This window comes from Bactrocera latifrons, unplaced genomic scaffold (assembly GCF_001853355.1).
Source record: "Bactrocera latifrons isolate USDA-ARS-PBARC rearing strain unplaced genomic scaffold, ASM185335v1 scaffold_121, whole genome shotgun sequence".
NCBI classification, from domain to species: Eukaryota; Metazoa; Arthropoda; class Insecta; order Diptera; family Tephritidae; genus Bactrocera; species Bactrocera latifrons.
The window spans coordinates 669,267-691,057 of NW_017534642.1; the positions used below are offsets into that span (position 1 = coordinate 669,267).

General features: G+C 40.8%; 5 protein-coding genes across 8 annotated transcripts; 4 read left to right on the top strand and 1 right to left on the bottom strand.

Annotated features, from left to right (window-relative positions):
- The first annotated feature begins 75 nt into the window (after nt 1-75).
- LOC108978421 (transmembrane emp24 domain-containing protein 2) lies at nt 76-1,289 on the top strand. Its single transcript, XM_018948692.1, has 3 exons — nt 76-369; nt 438-772; nt 832-1,289. Exons 1-3 carry the CDS (start codon nt 231-233, stop codon nt 979-981), a joined length of 624 nt encoding a protein of 207 aa, XP_018804237.1. The 5' UTR covers nt 76-230; the 3' UTR covers nt 982-1,289.
- Nucleotides 1,290-1,531: 242 nt separating this feature from the next.
- Nucleotides 1,532-3,595, top strand: LOC108978417 (N-acetylglucosamine-6-sulfatase-like). The gene is made up of 4 exons (XM_018948685.1): nt 1,532-1,925; nt 1,987-2,503; nt 2,562-3,205; nt 3,265-3,595. The coding sequence occupies exons 1-4, from the start codon at nt 1,680-1,682 to the stop codon at nt 3,415-3,417; spliced, it is 1,560 nt and encodes a 519-aa protein (XP_018804230.1). The 5' UTR covers nt 1,532-1,679; the 3' UTR covers nt 3,418-3,595.
- A 75-nt stretch (nt 3,596-3,670) lies between these two features.
- On the bottom strand, nt 3,671-5,365 carry LOC108978422 (chromobox protein homolog 1). 2 transcript variants are annotated; one of them, XM_018948693.1, is made up of 4 exons: nt 5,251-5,361; nt 4,863-5,026; nt 4,684-4,804; nt 3,671-4,618 (listed from the first exon to the last, which is right to left on the bottom strand). In XM_018948693.1, the coding sequence occupies exons 2-4, from the start codon at nt 4,923-4,925 to the stop codon at nt 4,293-4,295; spliced, it is 510 nt and encodes a 169-aa protein (XP_018804238.1). In that variant the 5' UTR covers nt 4,926-5,026; nt 5,251-5,361; the 3' UTR covers nt 3,671-4,292. The 2 variants fall into 2 exon arrangements, with proteins under 2 accessions (XP_018804238.1, XP_018804239.1); XM_018948694.1 differs by having other exon boundaries at nt 4,863-5,365.
- A 624-nt stretch (nt 5,366-5,989) lies between these two features.
- On the top strand, nt 5,990-9,820 carry LOC108978444 (eukaryotic translation initiation factor 3 subunit C). 3 transcript variants are annotated; one of them, XM_018948736.1, is made up of 4 exons: nt 5,990-6,077; nt 6,361-6,486; nt 6,546-8,500; nt 8,563-9,820. In XM_018948736.1, exons 2-4 carry the CDS (start codon nt 6,394-6,396, stop codon nt 9,284-9,286), a joined length of 2,772 nt encoding a protein of 923 aa, XP_018804281.1. In that variant the 5' UTR covers nt 5,990-6,077; nt 6,361-6,393; the 3' UTR covers nt 9,287-9,820. The 3 variants fall into 3 exon arrangements, with proteins under 3 accessions (XP_018804281.1, XP_018804282.1, XP_018804284.1); XM_018948737.1 differs by lacking the exon at nt 5,990-6,077 and adding an exon at nt 6,084-6,173; XM_018948739.1 differs by lacking the exon at nt 5,990-6,077 and adding an exon at nt 6,209-6,270.
- Nucleotides 9,821-11,850: 2,030 nt separating this feature from the next.
- On the top strand, nt 11,851-18,498 carry LOC108978407 (mitochondrial 2-oxodicarboxylate carrier). Its single transcript, XM_018948670.1, has 3 exons — nt 11,851-12,306; nt 17,523-17,705; nt 17,790-18,498. Exons 1-3 carry the CDS (start codon nt 12,070-12,072, stop codon nt 18,360-18,362), a joined length of 993 nt encoding a protein of 330 aa, XP_018804215.1. The 5' UTR covers nt 11,851-12,069; the 3' UTR covers nt 18,363-18,498.
- The last annotated feature ends 3,293 nt before the right edge of the window (nt 18,499-21,791 follow it).

A 21,791-nucleotide genomic window follows, 5' to 3' on the forward strand; every position in this document is an offset into this window, starting at 1 on the left:
GCAAAATTCGCTTTACAACCCATTGTGTAAGCGCAGTGCTGCCAACATAACTTACAAATGCTATACGTCACTTTGACAACTGCTGTGTATTTTTTCTACAACTGCCGTGAAGGTGCTTTTATACGTGGCCCCTCTAATTTAATATTTGTTCAAAGCTGCGAATCTTGAAGAGCCTATTTAATATAGTTTAAATTTGTCGACAATTGCGATTTATACAAAACAAAACGATTATGAACCTCAAATTGTTCGGCATATTATGTGCGCTAGTGCTCTTGCAACTGCTCCGTGCCAGCGAAGCGTTCATCGTCACCGTTGACGCACACAATGAAGAGTGTTTCTTTGAGAAGGTGGAAGGCGGCACCAAATTCGGTAATTATATTTAAATCAGCAAGTTTTTATAGACCATGTTTGCTAAGTTGTATGTACGTTTTCGGCAGGCGTCACATTCGAGGTGATTGAAGGCGGTTTTCTCGATATTGATATCAAAATAACTGGCCCGGATAATAATATCATACATGAGAGTGAAAAGGAATCCTCTGGCAAATATACTTTTGCCACCGTCTCAACCGGCATATATCGCGTTTGCTTCAATAATGAGCGCAGCAGCATGACACCCAAACTGGTGATGTTCTCCATTGAGGTGAGCGAAGCGTCGCATCGTGCAGCGGGCGCGCCCAGCGAGGAGGAGGTTGGCCACACCAAGTTGGAGGATATGATACAGCAATTGTCGGGCACACTGACGGGTGTCAAACATGAACAGGAATACATGCATGTAAGTATGGAGAAACTGCCGCGTTGCAAATTTTTTTTAAATAGTTGATACCTTGACAGGTGCGTGACAAAATCCATCGGTCCATCAACGAGAGCACCAACTCACGCGTTGTGTTGTGGTCTACTTTCGAAGCGCTGGTGCTGGTACTGATGACCATCGGTCAAGTCTATTACCTGAAACGATTCTTCGAAGTGAAACGTGTTGTATAAGTGAATTGTGAGCGAACGCAGATGTGGACTTTACCTCCAGTTACAAACATTTTAGTTTGCCATTTTGTTGTAATAAACGTCTATTTCTGCATAGTTGTGTTAAACGCAGCTAATTCACCACTCATGTGCAATACGATTTTACTGCATATAAGTTAAGATTTTATGGCATCCATCTTTTCCACTCATCCTGTTCATATTTGCGGAATTTACCGGAATGACAGAAAACTTAAATTGGCTCGCATTCTACTTTGATTGAAACATGTAATACCCGATTATTTTTTAGAGCAAATAAATTTAAGACTTATAAATGTGGTTTCACTATGACTGATTGGGGCAGCACGGGGATTGAAGAAAATAAAATAAAGGTACCCGAATTTTCTATAAAAACTGTACAAACAATTTTGCACATTCAAAATTGAAGCAAGGGTACCAGATTTTTGTAAACACAATTTTTCAAACGAACATTCATCGGGGTTACCAATTTTTATTAATAAATTAATTTTGACCGATCAGACAACCCTATAAATCGACCGCTCTCTTCAAAATGTTTATCTCTTAAATTTCAATGTCAATTTACTTTTCGGTTGTGTTTATTTTGGAAAGTAAATTAATAGCGAAAAACAAATTACAACGATGAATTAAAGAGTTCTTTCGGAAAACGAGAGCAGCTAAAAAATATTGCTAAAGAATTTGCAAAAATGGCGATTATTGCATTCAAATTCAATGACGTCATGCTACGCATAAAAATGCCGCCAGTGACCTTGGCAATGGTCGCTTGTTTGCTACTAGTGTCCTTGACGCCAACCAAAGCCGGAGAAGTGAATGACAAACCCAACATTTTGCTAATACTAAGCGATGACCAAGACATTTCACTGGAGGGCATGACCCCCATGCGACAGGTACAGAAGTTTATCGCAAAAGCCGGTGTTCAATTCAATCATGCGGTATGTATCCAGCCATTAGAAATCTTGGCCTACATTTTTACTTATTTTCAATTTTTATCAGTACACTAGTTCCCCACTCTGCTGCCCCTCCCGCGCCAGCCTACTATCTGGCATGTATGCACACAATCATGGCACTATCAACAACACTATTAACGGTGGTTGTAATGGTCACCATTGGCGTACAGCAATTGAGCCACGGGCACTGCCTGTGCTGCTGCAAGACGATGGAGGTTACCAGACTTTTTTCGCTGGAAAATACCTAAATGAATTTCATGGGGAACGCAAACCGCCGGGCTGGACACAATTCTATGGCTTACATGGCAATTCTCGCTACTACAACTACACTTTACGTGAGAACGAACGAAACGTTAGCTACACTGACACATACTTAACGGATCTGTTGCGCGATAAAGCATTGGGCTTTCTGAAAACACGCAATAAGCAGCAACCATTTTTCGCAATGATCGCGCCGCCTGCGCCTCATGCACCGTACACGCCCGCAGAACGACACCGTGGCGCATTCGCAAATGTGAAAGCATTACGCACACCCAATTTCAATCGCATACCACTGCCACAAGGTAACGCTAAATTGCGTCTTTAACAATAACCACAACTGATTATTTTGAACCATTACAGAGAAACACTGGCTTGTGGCTGCAACGCGCCCTATGCCGAATATAACATTGAAATTACTGGACAGTTACTATCGGCAACGCTGGGAAACGTTGCTGGCCGTGGACGAAATGGTAGCTGCTTTAATTCAGACATTAGACGATCTACGGCAATTAGACAACACCTACATCATTTACACATCAGATAACGGTTATCACATGGGTCAAAACGCTCAACCATGGGACAAACGACAACCCTATGAAACCGATATACGCGTACCGCTGCTGATGCGTGGTCCTGGAATACCACAGGGCGTGGTAGTGCCACAACCCATATTGCTGCTGGATTTAATGCCGACAATATTGCAGTGGACCATACTGCATGCACGCACACCACTGGACGGCTTGCCAATACAGGCAGCATTACAACAAGAAATCGATGACAAACAGTTGAAAGAATACCGACGAAGTGTGTTGATACAGCATTGGGGTGAAGGCAACGACGACACTTATAATCGCGACTGCCCATGGTCGCCCAAAGATCACTTGTCGCAGTGTACACCAGAGTCGGATTGTCACTGCCAGGATGCTTGGAATAATACGTATGCATGTGTCAGGCAATTTAGAGACAAAACTGATCGACTTTTTTGCGAATTCAACGACAGAGAGGTGTGCAGCTAGATGAGATATTTACTTCAGAATTAAACATTCATTCTTTTTTATTGCAGAATTTCGTTGAAGCATATGATGTCAATGATGATCCTTATCAAATCAATAACATCGGCTATGATTTGTTGCCTATTGAGCACGCCTTTTATAGTTTGGCGTTGGCGAATTTGACACGTTGCGCTGGCAGCCAATGCAATGATATCAACATTTGAATGTAGAACCACGTTAAGGCGCACAATATGATCTCCAGTTGTGATTAAATTTCGCAGAAACTTTCAGTATAGCACATGTGGGTGAACCCGTAAGTCATCCATCATAATTTGTCGTCTATATTTCACCAAATTTTCTTTATTGTTAAAGCTCGAAAAATAAAAAAAAAAAGACACTTGAGTAATTTTTTTTTTTTTTTTTTGTTTTTGATTAATGGTGCCTTTGGCCACATGGGAAGTTACAACCACTGACACATTCAGCTTTAAAACTATGTAATTTTATTAATTGTAATGTTTATATATGTTGGACTTCGTTTCATGTGATATATCATGTCACTTCATTTTTTTATGTCCTTAAAAACTGAACGTAATCATAGCAATTAAATTAATTTATTTTTAAGTTAATCCTTCCATTGATATTATTGTATGATTTCACTTGGTGGTTTTTCAAACCATATTACTGAAGTTATTGTAACAAAATGAAAACTGTATTTAAAAAAAGTAAAGTACCAACAACTCAATTTAATTATGATTCAGTTTGCGCCGCAGCTTTTTAAAAAAAACATGAAAACTATATAACTACGCGAACTAGCTTAAAGAGAAACAGTGAAATTACTACATTAAATATGTATATTTACGATTGAATTGCAACTTGAACGTTTTTATATATTTCGTTGAATAAAAACGATCTTTATTTTTGTTTAAACACTACGCCTTGTAGATTCTTGCAGCTTACGCGGTATGTTATACGTTTTGCATTTGTTTCACTTACTTCGTATTCCGAAACAATTTATGCAATACCTACATAAGTTTATTTGATTTTGCAATTCTTGTTATTTTCTTGTCTGTTTGCACTTAAAAGTCCTTAAACTAGTGTCTTACTCGGTCGGTTCTTTGCTGGTTGAATTTTTATCCTCTTCTGCATTAGCCGTATGCCAAGTGAGACGTTCCTCATAGAATTGTATGACTATTTGTGGGCATTTTACATTGGCTTGTTTAGCCGGCACTAAGTCAGCTTCGTCGCTGCCCTTCCATTTCATGAGGAACATCAACTCGCCTGATGAATCGGTGGCTCCGAGTATTTTAGATGGTTCTAGACCTCGATCGAAACCCATTGTGCGTCGGTTTTCTCGCTCCTCTTCTACAGCTTTTCGTTTTACTTTTGAATCATTTACTGGCGTGTTACTGGAGCGTTTTTTGCTCTCTATTTAATTAGTAAAAGCAAGTATTTCTCAGAAATTAATACACAATTAAAATATATTTTTTCACCTTTCTTTGTTTTCAACGACTCCTCGAAAGCTGCGATCAGATCTGGGCAGTCGAGGTTCTCAACAGGTTCCCATGAATTTTCACTGCGCGGGTAACCTTTCCATTTTAAAAAATACTCGGTCTGCAAGCAAAAACATGTGCAAAATTTTTCCAATTGTAATAAAATTTGCGCAACTTACTCTGCCATTGCAAATGCGTTTATCCTCAATGCGTTCCACAGAATACTCGCCCGCTTCAGACATAGTGTTGTTGTCGTTGCTGGCAATTTTGATAGTGGAACTGTATTTGCTTCACAGTGAGTTAACGTGTTTGCATAAAATATATTAACTTTCAAAGACACCAACTTGTAGAAAAAAAAAACAAAAAGTACTTCTTTTTTGAGGACTGTATTCAAGAGTGCCGAAATTTAGCAAATGCAATCCAGTCCCGTTCGCTATGGAAACACGAAGCGGCAACGCCGTAATCGCTGGTCAAACTACTAAGGTTTTAAAACGAACCATGCGGTGTAACTATATCGTTTGGTTTCCACGGAACGTTCACTGTATTCAAATTATGATAAATTTTTACCTTTGCTATTCAATTTCTAATCCAAACGGACAATAATTCCCACGGAATTTTCCGATCTAGTATTGGTGTGCGTCTTTTTCACTATCCTTTCTTCGAATTCCGTTTTTGTAAAGCGAAGTTAGACGTGATTGTACGATGAGGCGCTTTTTTATACAGATGAAGCGAAAAAGAAGCGATAACGTAACACGATGTAACCGAATATATTGACATAAACGTTACGAATATATATCTCTTAGAAAGATGTAAAAGTAACTTATTTTATTTACCTTTATTTGTTTTATTCGTAGGACGAAACTTAAAATAATATTACATATAAGGGCTTACGTTTGGAATTACATTTAGAAGAAATGTTTGTATAAATCTCATCATCAGAATTCGATTTCGAAATAATGATATAATAGGTAACAAATCAAATAATTCGTCTCAAGCTGATTGTTTTTGTCTCGACGGTCCGATGGAAAAATTGATGATGAGATATCTCAGAATACGTCTATTAGGAAACTATTCATCAATTACTCTATATAAAAAACACATGCCACTTATATTGAAATCTGTGTAGGCTATATTTTCCTATTTAAAACAGGTATTTTTCTTTCTAACTATTTTTGCCAGTCGCTTGTAGGTATATATATATTATAATAATATTTTTAAAGATATATGTTGTTTAGTGACAAAATATGTACTATACATTTTTCAAGAAATTTATTGCAGACAGTTGGCAGCTCTATCTAAAAAGTCAAATGCTTTGAATTTATTGCTGGTAATCCCTTTCTGACGGCTGCCAGTTATATTCATCAGCGGTGAAAATCAATTTCGCCGTTTAAATTGTAAGTTTTCCACAACTATTTGACAAATATTCTTCTCTATTTGTGCTAGTGCATAGAGGTATTGCTGTGTTAAACGAATTATATAAAAATTTAAAAGTGAGTGTATTGCCTTTCACAGAAATGTCTACCTGAAAATTGGTTGTGCATTTCATGTGTGGTGTGGCAGAATGACAGCGCCATGTTGGCCAAAAGCGTATGCATACAATCGAATATAACCTCAATTTTTCTTTAATTTATATATTTGCAAAGCACAGTTTCCCACTAATAAACTTTTATCTTTTAGAAAACAGATATACCCGACTATTAAAAGGAAAACATGTCGCGTTTCTTTGCAACCGGTTCTGATTCTGAGACCGAGTCCAGTGATGAGGAGGTCCCAGTACAAGCGTATAGCAAAGCGACCAACTTCGTATGTAAACATAATTTCGATTTCAAAACCGTTTATAATTTTATAATTTATTTTTATAGCAATTTAGTGATGATGAGGAAGAAGTGAAACGCGTTGTGCGTTCTACTAAGGAAAAGCGTTATGAAAATCTGACAGCGATTATCAAGAGTATACGCAATCACAAGAAAATTAAGGATATGTCGAGTATTTTGTCAAGCTTTGAAGATCTGACACGCGCCTACACCAAGGCTTTGCCTGTTATTACAAAGGAAGAGAAGGGTGTGACCCCACGTTTCTATGTTCGTTGTCTTGCTGAGTTGGAGGATTTTATTAACGAAGTATGGGAGGACCGTGAAGGACGTAAAAATTTGTCAAAGAACAACTCAAAATCTTTGGGCACATTGCGTCAAAAAGTGCGCAAATACATCAAAGACTTCGAGGAGGATTTGACTCGTTTCCGTGAAGCGCCTGATCAAGAAAGTGACGCCGAAGAAGAGGAAGCTTACGACTCGGATCAGGAAAAGAATGATGCTGGTTCGGAGGAAATCTTGCGAGATCTCAAACAGCCAGTTGAGGCGAAGTCCTCCAAAGCGGCTGCGCCGTCCAAAGCCGTCGAACAGGATGATGACTCGGAGGATTCCATTGATTGGGGTTCTGATTCGGAGTCGGAATCCGAGTCATCGGACGATGAAAATCAATATCAAAACCAGCGCGAGCGTTTCTTAAAACGTCCCAATGTGGAAAAGGAAGAAAAGGAGGTGCGTGAAGATCGCAAAAAAGACAAACGCGCCAAGGAGGCAAAGATACGTCACAAGGTACGTATTGAGGAGGACGCTGATGAAGAAGGCGAATGGGAAACTGTATTCCCACACACTGTTGAAAAACCGAAAATGTTTGATAAGGACGCCGAAATAGATGTGCCACTGACACTGCAGAAGCTATCTGAAATCATGGCCGCGCGCGGCAAAAGACGTACCGATCGACGCATGCAAATCGAGATGCTCTTCGAGCTGCGCGACATTGCCGAAGAACATCAGTTGGGCAACGCTGTTGCTGTAAAAATACACTTCAGCATCATTTCGGCCATTTTCGACTACAATCAGAAAATTTCTGAACCCATGAAACTGGAGCATTGGAGTAAACTGCTGGATGTCATGCAAAGTATGATGAAAATTCTATTGGCCAACGAAGATATACGCATGAGTGAAGAGGTACAGGAGGAGAACGAAGAGTTCGCAAATCCCCCATACGCAATCCGCGGTTGTTCACTGGCCGCTGTTGAGCGCTTGGATGATGAGTTCACCAAGCTGCTAAAGGAGTGCGATCCACATACCAATGATTATGTGTCACGTTTGAAGGATGAAGTCACCGTAACGCGCATCATCGAGTCCGTACTGGAATACTTCGAGCGCGTTGGCAACAACAATGAGCGCTGCCGCGTTTACTTGCGCAAGATCGAGCATTTGTACTATAAGTTCGATCCCGATGTGTTGAAGAAGAAGCGCGGCGAGTTGCCACCAACTACGACCACATCCGTTGATGTAATGGATCGCCTCTGCAAGTTCATTTACTCCAAGGATGATACGGATCGTATACGTACACGCGCTATCCTGGCGCACATCTACCATCACGCCATGCACGATAACTGGTTCCAAGCTCGCGACCTGGTACTTATGTCGCACTTGCAGGACACCATCGATGCTGCAGATCCTTCAACGCGCATCCTCTACAATCGCATGATGGCCAATTTGGGTTTGTGCGCTTTCCGTCAAGAGAACATCAGGGACGCGCATCATTGTCTGGTCGATTTAATGGTAACTGGCAAGCCAAAAGAGCTGCTTGCGCAGGGCTTGCTTCCGCAGCGCCAGCATGAGCGTTCTGCCGAACAGGAAAAAATTGAGAAGCAGCGCCAAATGCCATTCCACATGCACATCAATCTGGAATTGCTGGAATGTGTGTACTTGGTATCGGCTATGCTGCTGGAAATACCATACATCGCCGCACACGAGTTCGATGCGCGTCGCCGCATGATCAGGTAAGACACGGCGCACACGCACAAGCAATTTGCATTTCACTAATGGAATTTTATATTTTCAGTAAAACCTTCTATCAACAACTTCGTTCTTCCGAGCGCCAATCGTTGGTGGGACCACCCGAGTCGATGCGCGAGCACGTTGTCGCCGCCGCCAAGGCTATGCGCTGCGGCAACTGGCAAGCCTGCGCAAATTTCATTGTCAATAAGAAGATGAACACCAAGGTTTGGGACCTATTTTACGAGGCCGATCGCGTGCGCGACATGCTCGTTAAATTCATCAAGGAAGAGGCGCTGCGCACCTACCTCTTCACCTACTCCAACGTCTACACCTCGCTGAGCATTCCTTCATTGGCACAGATGTACGAGTTGCCCGTGCAAAAGGTGCATTCGCTCATCAGCAAAATGATCATTAACGAGGAGCTCATGGCCAGCTTGGACGATCCAACCGAAACCGTGGTTATGCACCGTTCGGAGCCATCGCGCCTACAAGCGCTTGCCATGCAATTCGTGGACAAGGTCACCAATCTGGTTGATGTGAACGAGAAGGTCTTCGACATGAAGCAAGGCAACTTCTTCCAGCGCGGCAACATGGGCAACCGCGATCGCGGCTACAACCGCAACCAAAACAACCAGGGCGGCAACTGGGGTGGCCAGCGACGCGACAATCGCAATCAGCGCAATCGCAACCAACGCAATCAGCACCATCACCATAAACAACAACACCAACAACAACAGCAGCACCACGAACAACAAATTCAACAACAACAAATTATCGAGGAAGAGTAAGGCGTTGCCAATCGCTGCAGCGTGACACGTCAAGCAGGCAAACAATTAAACAACAACACCACTACAAACTCAAATGATGCGAACAAATGTGAAAGTCGAAGGAACTAGCAACAAAGAAATCATTAGCCCTAACTGCTACTGGCGCACTCTCGCCCCGCTGTGGGGGCGTAAAGTCTGCGCAAGCGGTAGCGGGAGTGCGCCACTTTAGACACTGCGAGTTCGAGTGAGCTCGGCAAAATTTCTCTAGTATGATTTTTACTATTGTTTTATCTAATATTTTTCACGTAATGCGTTTGCTCATTTTAAGTAAATCAAGTTGATTCTTTCTTCGCACTGTCGACACGCAGAATTTGAGTTTTGAAGGTCAACTGCTTGAAATGTTGAAATAAAGAATAGAAATACTACTGAAATTAATGTAATAATTGAACGATTAAGATACATATATACAATACAGATAACTTGGAAAAACACTATTTGCAAGAAGAAAATCATTTATAACCTATAAAGGAAAATACAACAAAGTCGCGCACAACAGCGGATACTTTTCATATTTATTTGTAGGGTATGCTAAAGAAATGGAAGATTTTTAGGGCGAAATCATCCCTGCAGTTACCTGCTTGTAGCGGAACCGCCTCCTAGGAACTTAAAAGGTCATTCCCTCAATTATGTCGATCGGACTTCGGACGCAACTAATTTCCGACAAGCACTGACCGTCATTCACAGTGAGCGATCAATACCTGACTTTCAGTGAATGGCGTTCTTGGAGTCAAACCACCACCCATTGCTGACGAAGAGCTCGAGTTGCCACGAGAAATGAGAGTGGCCCTTGCGCAACTTAGTTCTGGATATTGTAGCAGGTTAAACTTTTACTTGTCCAGCATAGACCCCCACTTATCCAACTTATGCAATGAGTCTCCGCATGACACTGGCCATCGTTTTGCATGCCCACCAATCCTACTCATCTGACAGCCTTTTCCCTTTGGTTCGACCCTGTCCGTTGAAGTCGAACCAAAGTCGAACAACAACAAGCTTGTGAGTCATCCGCACTGGCTTATTTTGGGTGGATCGGCAGAATTACCCTTCCGAAGCCATAGCATATGGTCCACTTGGTATTGGTAGCTAAGAGCTAAGAGACTCCTTATTTAGGAGAATTAGCACTGGTCGATATGTTTCCTTAATCCACTAGATTCGTGAATGAGTAGAGAAGCATTGCAGTTTTGCAACATCTCAATTTCCTCAGGAGTGGAGGGTTCAACTGGGACCCACATACGAACTCGAGGGCGTAGTGTTACTGGCCTCTAAGCTAGCTTATCAACATGTCGAGGACATGGTGCCAACCGGCACTTTCGAACCCTTGCTACCCGCTTCCACTCAACTCCAAATCAACTCGTGAGATGGCACGTTCCTCCCTGTACGATTTCGCTAGGTTGGTGCCACCCCTGCTCATGGTTTCTTTTCGAGGTAGGCATCCCCTCCTGTAACCTCCTCCTCGATCCCACTTTGTTCATCTCAACCGCTCAGAATTCTCTTAGCAATAAAGGTCTTGGTAGAACCCACCGTTAAACCGCTAAAAGATTTTCGTAATTAAAATCCTTTTGCAGCAAATGCGAGGGAACCCATAAGAAAAAAATACGCTATGACGACTTCTAAAACTCGCGATAATGTCAAAGGTCAAGCCGAGCTTTAGTGGGTGAGTTAAGCTTTTTTAAGCTAAGAGAGCATCTTTACGATTGAGCGAGGTTTGAGGGGTATAGGTATAATTGTATGTACTTTGGATCCAAGCACACTCGCTAACATTTTATTATACAGGGGTTTTCAATTGGGCATTTTTTTATAGAAGCCACCATAGGGTCATGTCTAAAGTTGGCTTTTAAATTCGACACGGACAACTCAAAATCAATAAGGACTCCGTGGTAGATCCGCGAGGTCACGATGAAAGACAGTGTAGTGAGCTAGGTTTCTGGGCGCTGAGGTATTAACGACCTAAACCAAAAATAAAACTAGATAAAATTCGGCCCAGCATGAAAACCAAATTGAAATGATCCCTGCAGGCGCAGATCGGGCCATTACAAAGATATTGAATTAACTTTCAACTGAGAATATTGTTTCTTGGCACTTTGTATAAAACTGGCATCAATCCCTATTGCGACACCCTTTAGAAAGCAAGTAGAGAGTGTGTTTGAGCGATTATGGGAATATTAATGAACAGCGCAGCTGCGGCAAATTCCGCATTTTTTCCAAAACATACTTATACACACCCGCAACAAACACACACACTCCCGTAAGTATCTGAGGAAATTCGCATAATTTGCATTGACACATAATGCCGGCAGTGCGCGACTCAACGCACACACGTAGCACACGGCCGGTTGGCGCGCCCGCACCTAGAACATCTGCGAAGATTTTCCGCGAGCGCGCTGGCGGCATATTGGAATTCTCCGTGTGCGCTTTCTTTGCACGCGCTCGCCGAATGTTGCTTTGTTCGGCTTCATCGCGCGCACACACACTCTCTTCGCCAGCACGGACTGCCAAACAACCAAAGGCCGCCGGCAGTTGGACGGGCGAGCTCAACGCGACCGCAAGTGTACGCCGAAGATTCACTGCATTGACAGATTAAAAGTGAAAAGTGTTTAGCAATTGCTGCAAAGTGCGCAGGCGGTTAACAGAAGCAGAGCAGACGTAACGCGTGAATTAAAAGTTGGAAATTCCAAAATTTCGGCGATTTTTAAATAAACAAAATTCTACGTTAACAGAACGAAATTTGGAATTTTGCACAAAGAACAATGTCCGAAACACCCACGCAGCAGGCAGTAGCGAGTGGCGTGACGCCCGCCGTGCTTGTGGCGCGCCAACAACACCAACAGGCGGAGGCGCCGAAAGAGATTTCCGCGCTGAAACGCGCGGCGCTGCAGGTGATGGCCGGCGGCTCGGCTGGTTTTGTGGAGGTTTGCATTATGCAGCCGCTGGATGTGGTGAAGACGCGCATGCAGTTGCAGACGACGACGAAAGCGCTGGGAGAGGTGGGTAGCACAGCGCGAACTGCACGAGTGTGGAAAGCGGCGGCAGTGTGTGTGAATGTGTGTGTGTAGCGAGTGCTTGAGGATCGCTTTTGGGAGAGCGCGCCAGCGTTGATTGCAAGGCGAAGTTGCAAGCGCGCACTTGAGTGTGTGTGTGTGTGTGTTATAGTGCAGCATTTGTGTGTGTGTCTGTGCGTTTGTGTTGATATTTCTATGCTAATTGACAAATTAGCGCTGTTTTGGTATTTTCTATTCGTCTGATAAGCTAAACTATTTAATCTTGAAGCTCAAGGCAAACAAACAGTTAAGATTAGAAAAGGTTACTAAAATATTGTGGTGCAAGATAGTACAAAATACCCAATTAGGTACATATATTTCCAAGTTAATCCCAAATCGCGTTAAAACTTTCAAAATCAGCCCATCGCATGAGTTCACCTCGCAAACTAACACTCTCTTCCTGCTTCGCGGTCCAACAATTTCAACATTGACATTGTCCTCAATCATCAATAGACGCGAAAAGCCCCCAAAAGCACAAAACAAAAACAAACTGAAATATTTTTTAAGTAAAAAGTAAAGTCAAAAGAGCGCATGTCAAATGAGAGTGACAGTTGTTGTTGTATGAGCAAAGTAAAAAAGTAAATACAATAAAAAATATAAATAAAAAAAATGAAGTAAAACGCGCTACTTTTGGTCCATGACGCATAGACTATTTACAAAGAGGTTAGAAAGACTGGGCAGAGGAGTGGTGGAGGCTATGAGAGGGAAGAGTAGGCGGTTTCAAGAGCTAACTAACATGTCTACATAAAAGGTCCTGCCTAGATCAGTGACTTTTTGTATATTTCCATAACCAATGCAACACTGCAACTGTCAACAAACAGCTGATCACGTTGGTTTGCTCTTTGAGAGAGATATATCATAAAACCAACGAAAAAAAAAATACCAAAAAGCAGAGGTATAGAAATGTACAACTTAAAATTGAGAGCGTATATTGCCTATCAGACCTTGAAAACTGCTAGCTCGACGAAAGATTGAAGAACGCGAGAAAATCTATCACTTTTGGGGTAATTTGAGAGAATTTTCTTCGGAGAAAGTATCAGGAAACTTAGCAAAGGTACATAGATTTGTCACTGCTCGAGTAAACACATACATACATATGTTTGCGTTTATAAAACCACTTCAAGCTTATCGTGTTCTGTTGTTTATATCTCAGAAGTGGGATTTATAAATAACATAAATATTAAGTTCTTTAAAAGATAAGAGTCTATTGGTAATAAAATATTAAGATACATATAGTATGTATATTTAACAGAAAACCAGGTTCTCAAACGTATAGTAAAGGGAAAAAATAAAAAACTGTCTGAAGAGAACTTAATATTTCTAGGTGTTTTAAATAAAAGTAGTCGAATTTCTCGAAAAAGAACTTGGAAGTAAAAATTTCAATAAATTTTTGCACAACAGCTGAAAGTTGTCTTTTCGACAGGTTCACTGAAAACGCTAGTGAGTTGAGACCATATTTCGATAATGGAAAACCTATCTCCTACGTCAGCTTAGTTGGAATTGGTGTAATAATTAACGCTTGAACATAGAATGACAATTCGATAAAAAATACCCGAAATACAGACAAGATCAAAATTGATCCGGACTTATTCATATAAACTGCGCGCATAAGCCTAATCGTTAAATAATTTTCCTTATATTAGTTAGGTAGAAATACATCAGCCGATTGTGTAGAGCTACTTTCTATTAAATTGGTCGTCTAGCCTTTCGAAAACTTGAAACACATTCGCCAATAATATTTGTTAAGCAGAGTTTAATCATTAAATTAAATGTTTGAACTTCACGCTTACTGTGGTATTTACCAAAATGATGGTGCGCCAGTTTAGTCTATTTATTGCAGCGCATTTAGTATACATGATGTATACTAAAGGGCATTTCAAGGTCAAGGTAAATAAATGGCATTTAGATAAGCAAATTAAGGTTTGGTCGAAAACATAAATTGATGACAGGAAAGTAATAAAACCATCTAGCCAAGCTCTCCCAGTTTTTGCCGAGTCATAAAAAATGTGTGTGGTCTAGCGTTGTCCTGATGGAAGACGAAGCCCTTTCTGTTGATCAGTTCTGGCCGTTTTTATCGATTGCTTGCTTCGATCTCATCAGTTCTTGCCAGTAAAATGCAAAAACAATCGTTCGATCAGGCTTGAGCAGCCCATAGTGGATGATTCCTTTTCAATCCTACCAAACAATCAGCATAACTTGGGCGTCAAGGCGTAAATAAAGGCTTTGCGACCATTTGTTAAGCTTCACCACGCTTAGACCATGCTCGTTTTAGCAGATTATTGTCGCATTTCCACCACTTTTCGTCGCCTGTTACCATTCGCTTCAGAAATGGTTCGATTTCATATGGTTTTAGTAAAGAAATGTTAATTCGATCCATTAAATTTTTCATAGACAATTCATGTGGTACCCACACATCGATCTTCTTTTTGTAGCCAGCCTTTTTTAAATGGTTCCAAAGCATTTGATGATGAATGTTCAGTTCCTTATTGATGTCACGGCTGCCTATGTGACGTTCCTGGTCAATCTGTTCCAAAATTTCATTGACTTTTTGAGCGATAGTTCGACCAGAGCGAGGTGCATCTTTTACATCAAAATTTGCAGAACGGAAGCAAGCGAACTATTGTTTGCTATACGAACGACATCGTCTCCGTAAACTTCACAAATTTCATTGGTGGCCTGCGTTGCATTCTTCTCTCCTTGTTGTGTGCACCCTAATGTGCGTGCACACTTATTTAATCACATTGTTTTGTCTTTTGTTAATATTATTAAATATTACTTGATTCTCATTTTACTCTGGCCGCGCAAATTCCGCACAGAAATACATACATCACCATATGTATGTACATATGTATGTATCTCAAAAGTGTTTACTAAAAAAACGCATAGACAGTTGGCACGGAGGTGCGAGCTATCGCGTTATCAGCTTAATGGGCTTTCGCATGTCTCATACTTGAGCAACTGTGTCAGTGCGCCAATACACACACGCACACTCTAAAACACTTCTAAAAATATCTACTTACATAAATATATACAAAATGCAAACAACAATGCGCACACACACGTAAAAATATGTGGCTGGTAATGCTTTTTTTATTGCTAAACAAGATTTCTTCAATTTGCTACCCCGCACTTGCTCCCACCCCTTTTCAACGCCAAGCGCCTCCAGTGCACACAAGCACCGACTGCTTAATATTTGGCGTGTGCACGAGTTAAAAAGAGAAAAAAAAAACAGAAAAATAAAAAAAATTAGCCGAAATTGTACACAACAACAACAAATAATGCGCAGATAAGAGGTAGCGGAGCGAAGTGGGTTCCATATCAGTGCTGTTTTTAGGAGCATAGAATGTGCTAATATTATCTCAAATTCACTTTGTGTGCTAAAGTAAATTGGATTTGTCATAAAAAGTATATTTTAATAAAAATATTGCATGTCGAGTAAATAGAAAAAACCTATAATCTGTATATTGGGTAGTCGAAAAAGTCTTTTTGTATTTTGTCAATAGATGTTGTTGGTATTATTCCAAATATTGCCCAACAGAAGCGATCAAAATCATTGCCCGACTTGGTGACCAATAACGAATCAAGCTAATTTTTGATACCCTATTCTCATATGAACCGTAGGCCAGTGAGGCCGAAATTGCATCTACCGAAACAAATGGTAGTCAGAAAAGGCAACGTTTGGGCTATAAGGCGTGTGACACAAAACTCAGTCGGTGTTTTCCAAATACTTTTTAAACAGCTTAACAACATGAGACCAAGCTTTGTCATGATGGAAAAGAACAACCTCTCGTCTGGCCACGAATTTCGGCTATTTTTTTGGCAATCGCTTGCTTCGAGTTAATGACTTGTCGTGTGGTAGCGTTCCGTGCATAGTCTCACACCGTTTCGGGAGCCTAACTGATTTCACCAAATACAAAGCAAACACCTTGGCTTCAGCGATTTTCGGCTTTGCCGCTAATTTGGCTGTTTGAACAATTTTCACATATGTACATATGCTTTTTTGCGTTTAGGATTGTCATAAGGGATTCAATTGTCATCACCAGTCACAATCCTATGCAAAATCGAATCGATTGAAACACATTTCAAAAATGTCTGTATGCCATTCTTGTCTTGTCTGTTAAGCTTCCTGCAGGAGTTGAAAGAAGCTCAGAGCTAATGCATTAGTAGACCTTTTTGAGCGTCTATTAAAATTTCAGGGACAATCAATATAATTTTTTAAACAAAAATCGGACTTTAGCCTCATAAGATCAAAGAAATATTTCGTATTTATTGCTTGAAATCTGCGTGCAGCTCGATTTCGGCCGAAAAACTGAAGGGTTAAATAATTAAATTTGCTTCTTGCGTCACAGCGATAAGTACATACATTAGTATATGCTTCACCAATGCACTATATATTGACTAAATTAGCGTTGTTGCTGCCGCGTAGATCAACACGCTCATTACTAAATGTAATTAGACGTCTCTCGCAGTACGATAGTTGTTGTTTGGCTGCTTTTTGCATTTGATTTGCTAATGGAGATGGCGTAAAGGGAAAACAGCAACCAATTTGTAAATGAAACGGGAATACCGTGATTAAGTAGCGTTATATGTGCAAAAACGAGCGTTCTCTTCGAGAGTCTCTTGTTAATAGCCCAAAAATAGTTTTCAATCGAAAGTAATGATGCTTCGAATGCGTCACACGGAAAAAATAGACTAAATGTACCTACATACATATAATATATGATCTATATATGAGATTCGATACAATTTCAAAGTGGAAAGAGGCTTGTCTCATGACTCTCGATTTCCGCTGCGATCTTCTGCTTGGTGCGAAATCAGGCATATTAAATACTTTGTTTCCTTTTCCTTCCTTTTTTAGAGCTATGTGCATAGTACAGATGCATTAAGGTGAGCGCGGTTTAGCAGGTTTTTGGAAAAACGATTGAAAAACTGATAGTGAAATTTAGTTTTTTCTAGATCCGCTAATTTATATGAATTCTGAAAGCCACTTAGTTTATACGCAGGTGAGGATAACTCGGCTATAATCGCGTAAGCGCTGTCTACGCCAATTAAGAATAGGATAATGTACCCCTTTGACCACGTTCCAATAACGGTTACTGTTACCAACTAAGAAAATCTATAGACACTTGAAGATTGCTAAGCTTTTTTCCATATTTTCACAGAGCCACTACAATGGCGTTTTCGATTGCTTCGCTAAAATGTATCGCCAAGAAGGTTTGTTCTCCTTCTGGAAGGGTATCCTCCCACCTGTGATAGCGGAAACGCCCAAGCGTGCCATTAAATTTGTCTGTTTCGAACAAACTAAACCGCTATTCCTTTTTGGAGCACCAGCACCTACACCACTGGTAAGTGTCAACTTATGAAAACTTTTTTCAATTTTTGTTTAATAATTTCATTAATTTCACAACGAACGATTTGCCACCTAACAGACATTCTCGCTGGCTGGCCTGACCGCCGGTCTCATTGAAGCCATCGCTGTCAATCCTTTCGAGGTGGTCAAAGTGGCGCAGCAGGCGGACCGCTCGAAAATGAAGGAGGCCGAGAGTACCTGGTCGGTGGCGAAACGCATAGTAAAGACCGACGGACTGGGTTTCCGTGGTCTCAACAAAGGTGTCACTGCGACGATGGGACGCAATGGTACCTTCAACATGGTCTACTTTGGCTTCTATCACAGTGTCAAGAACTACGTGCCTGCCTTTGAGGACAACACACAGGAGTTCATACGCAAGGTATTGATCGGTTTTACATCCGGCACGTTGGCCTGCTTCATCAACATACCATTCGATGTGGCGAAATCACGCATACAGGGCCCACAACCACAAGCGGGTGTGGTCAAATATAAGGGCACTTTCCGCTCCATTGGCATTGTGTACCGCGAGGAGGGCTTCCGCGCACTCTACAAGGGACTCGTGCCGAAAGTGATGCGTCTGGGCCCGGGCGGTGCCATTATGTTGCTAGTCTTTGAGTATGCCTACGAATTTCTTCAGCACAAGTTCTTGTAAGGACCGGAGCTAGCGCTTTAAGTATTTGTGAAATTGCCTGTTTACTGACCGAAAGCAGTATATACACAGTGACATACATACATAATTTTGTACCATACAGATTACTTTATAAATTGTTTAAATTTTAATGTTATAATATCTTTAAAAGGAAAATTTAATAAAAAAGTAAAATTTTTATATTTTGTAAGCCTTATGAATGAATTTACTGTGCGAAACGCCGTTTTTCTGCATGACTTCTATGGCGTCTGTGGCGAATTTGGAGCAAAGTTTTGTATAATTAACAAATCGCTGAAATTTTCGCTCATTGCTTCTATAGAAGACTTGTCTAATAGCTTAACTGCCTTAAGTACTTTGTTGTTGCTTTATGATAAACCTTACGACCGGGCAATAAAACTCGAAACTGGTCTGTTGACGCGCAGAGCAAAGGAGGCGGATCCAAGCGGCGCTATTTCAGTTGGCTGGAGGTCTTTAGGCTGCGCCGAATCATTTTGGTGGCTCGAAGACAGATAACTAACTGGATCACTTAGACTGCGACGCTATTGTTGCTTTTGTTGTTTTAAATTGTAGTACATTACATTTTATGCATTACCGAATGGTTTGTGAGTGGCAGCATGTAATTATCGATTACTTCGCACATTTATGATTGTGGAAAGACTCATAGCTTATTTCTGCAAAAGTTTGCCAGTTGTGCGCTTATTGTGGTACTTAGCGCAACGGGCTCTGCTGTATGCAAACCTATTTTCTGGAACTGCCAGTTGGACATAAGCTCGCATTGGTTATGTATTGGAGCAAGATAGAGATTAATATTTAGTATATAAGATCCAAATACTTGTTCTCAAGGTATAGAAGGAGGGGAGGGATCCCTTTGAGACTCGTATTTCTTCTTCAGTATATCCTTAGGATAGGTTATTGTAGGTGGGCGACCCTAAGGGAATATTCATTTGGTCAGCTTAGAACCACGGTCCAAACTACTGAATCATAAGACCGTTACAGACCAGAAAGCGCTTTGATCTGATGACAAATTTGTTTAGACGGCTAATCTTCTGGTAGATCACAGTAAGATTTCCGAGGTGTTTCAGCATCAGTCTTGCAAAGGCTAGACAGTGAAGGAAAAAAAATGTTTCTACCTCACCTTTCCACATAAAACTTTGACAACAAGCGAACGGCAAGATTTTAAGCCTTGCCGCATGAATGCCTATAGGTAAGTGTCCAGTAAAAATCCTACGACTGCTTGCATCCGTTAGGTGATTTGGAAGATCACTTGCGTTCTACTCTATGCCTTTGCAGATTATTCTTGCTTTCTAGGATTCCTTCTGCAAAGAAGATTGTTTTGTTGTTGTTGTAGCGGCAGAAAAAAAATCCAAAAGTAATTTCGAAGAATTGTGTCGAGTTGACAGCTCTTGGAAGCATTAAAATCCGGGCTCCTTCCGGCTAATTAGACCCGACGGTCGTGGGAACGGCAAAACTGGCAAAATGTCTAATACATCCTGAAGTGGAGTTCTCAGGTCTTTTTGAACATTATAGGAAATTAAATCGCTATTCAATCCTATTTACGTGGAAAACGGAAACTGACTTTCAGCTTCTGTTGTTCACAAACAAGCAAATCACAGCTTGCCATATACTCATTCAGGGGTTTCGCCTACTAATCATTACGTTTGTCGATAAATTTATGCAAATAACCTTAAAATGGATTGAAAATCATTTTAAACGCAACCGAATGTTTTGATTTACGCTTTGAAAAGAATGTTTTGAAAGTATGGCTGATTAGTTTTAATTTAAGGTCGCTTTAGCTTTCGCATTCGGTAACTGGCTCGTAGTGTACTGTTACCGCAACGAAGCGCATTAGGGTCAAACTCATAGTTCGTGCTGGCCTTCGACGGTTCGCCGCACGTTATGCTTCTAAAGCACAACTTTTGCCAAAACCCGCACAGACATTTCAATAATCCAAATAACAGCAGGCCTGACAATTGTCCCATGCGCTTAGCAATTTAATACACAACAAACCAGTATTTTATGCTAAATTTGAAAGTGAATTAAAATGAAAACAAGCAACGGCTTCTACATTGCCGCGCGCTGCAGCGCCGACTGCTGGCGCTCAAGGACATGTGTCGAGCTGGTAGACGCGCGGTCGGTAGTGGGCTGATCCAGCAAGTTGTTAGAATTAAAAAAGCGCGCGGTGCTACAGATAATCCTAGACTTAGGTACACGCCAGTACACACACCTGCCTGCTTATGTGTATGTGTGCGCATATGTATTAGTAATTAAGCCATGTTTGCGACTGCGATTTCGTATGTAGTTCGTCGGATCTCTTACAGCTCCAAATGCTGTCCGGCCACTTTGAAGTAGAGCAAATTGGTTCATTTTAAAAATATTCTGCGTTTTTTTTTGTGCCACAAACTGTTGCATGACTTCATTTTCGTTGCTTTCATAACAGTTTTTGCTTTCATTTGCAATTCAATAAGCGTTCCTAACGAACTTTGCTGATTTATGCCTGTCAGCGCTGCCAATATGGCATGTGAAACAGCTGACGAATGCATAACTTTGAACTCTAAGACGCGTCGGGAGAGAATATAGCAAAGCGGATAAAGTGAGTTGAGAGTATAGTCCAGTCATTATAGTAAGTTCACCTCGGAATTCGCGATACCCAGCTGTAAGTCTGTAAATATTGTATATTGACAAGTTGTCTCGAAACCTACATATGGTAGATACACCCTACAACCTTTTGAGACAACTTTTAGTGTATACAATATTTACAGACTTACAGCTGGCTATCTCGAATTCCGAGATTCTTATCTAATTTAAGCTTAAATGACTGGACTAGTATAAGAAAATGCATAATAACAACTTTTTATGAAAATATTATAATAATTTTTGGTAATTTTAAACCACAGAGCTTAGCTAGTCTGGTCTCGCTAGAAATTTAGCGCTGTCGAATATGAGTACATTGAAGCTCAGTGTGATTCGGGACTAATTTGCTCTAGTCTAGTTGGCGTGAGTCTTACAACTACCAATTTTGATATAATACAAAGAAGAGAGAGAGTATTGTCAGAGGGAAGAGAGTTTTGGTAACATAGCGAGGGAAGTTTCTCTCTTATAAGTAGGCCTTCTGAGGTGGCAGCATTGAAGGTGATTTTTTTGAGATGTGAAGAAATGGTAGAAGTAAATTTTTGAGATTCAAGTTTAATAGAAAAATTGAGTTCCGTATTCAATAAATACTTTATACAAGCTAAGCCGAGCTGTGTTGATTTCCTCATGATTTACACGATTTCAACGTTGGCTTCAACTATATAACTAAAATAGCAATACGTTTTCAATCATGAGAAAGTTCAGAACAAAAAAGACAGGAAACAGAAATTTACGTTGTTGAAGAAATAAATGAAATATTTTAACTTTTCAGGCACTCTGATGTTAATTTTTTTCAGGACTACC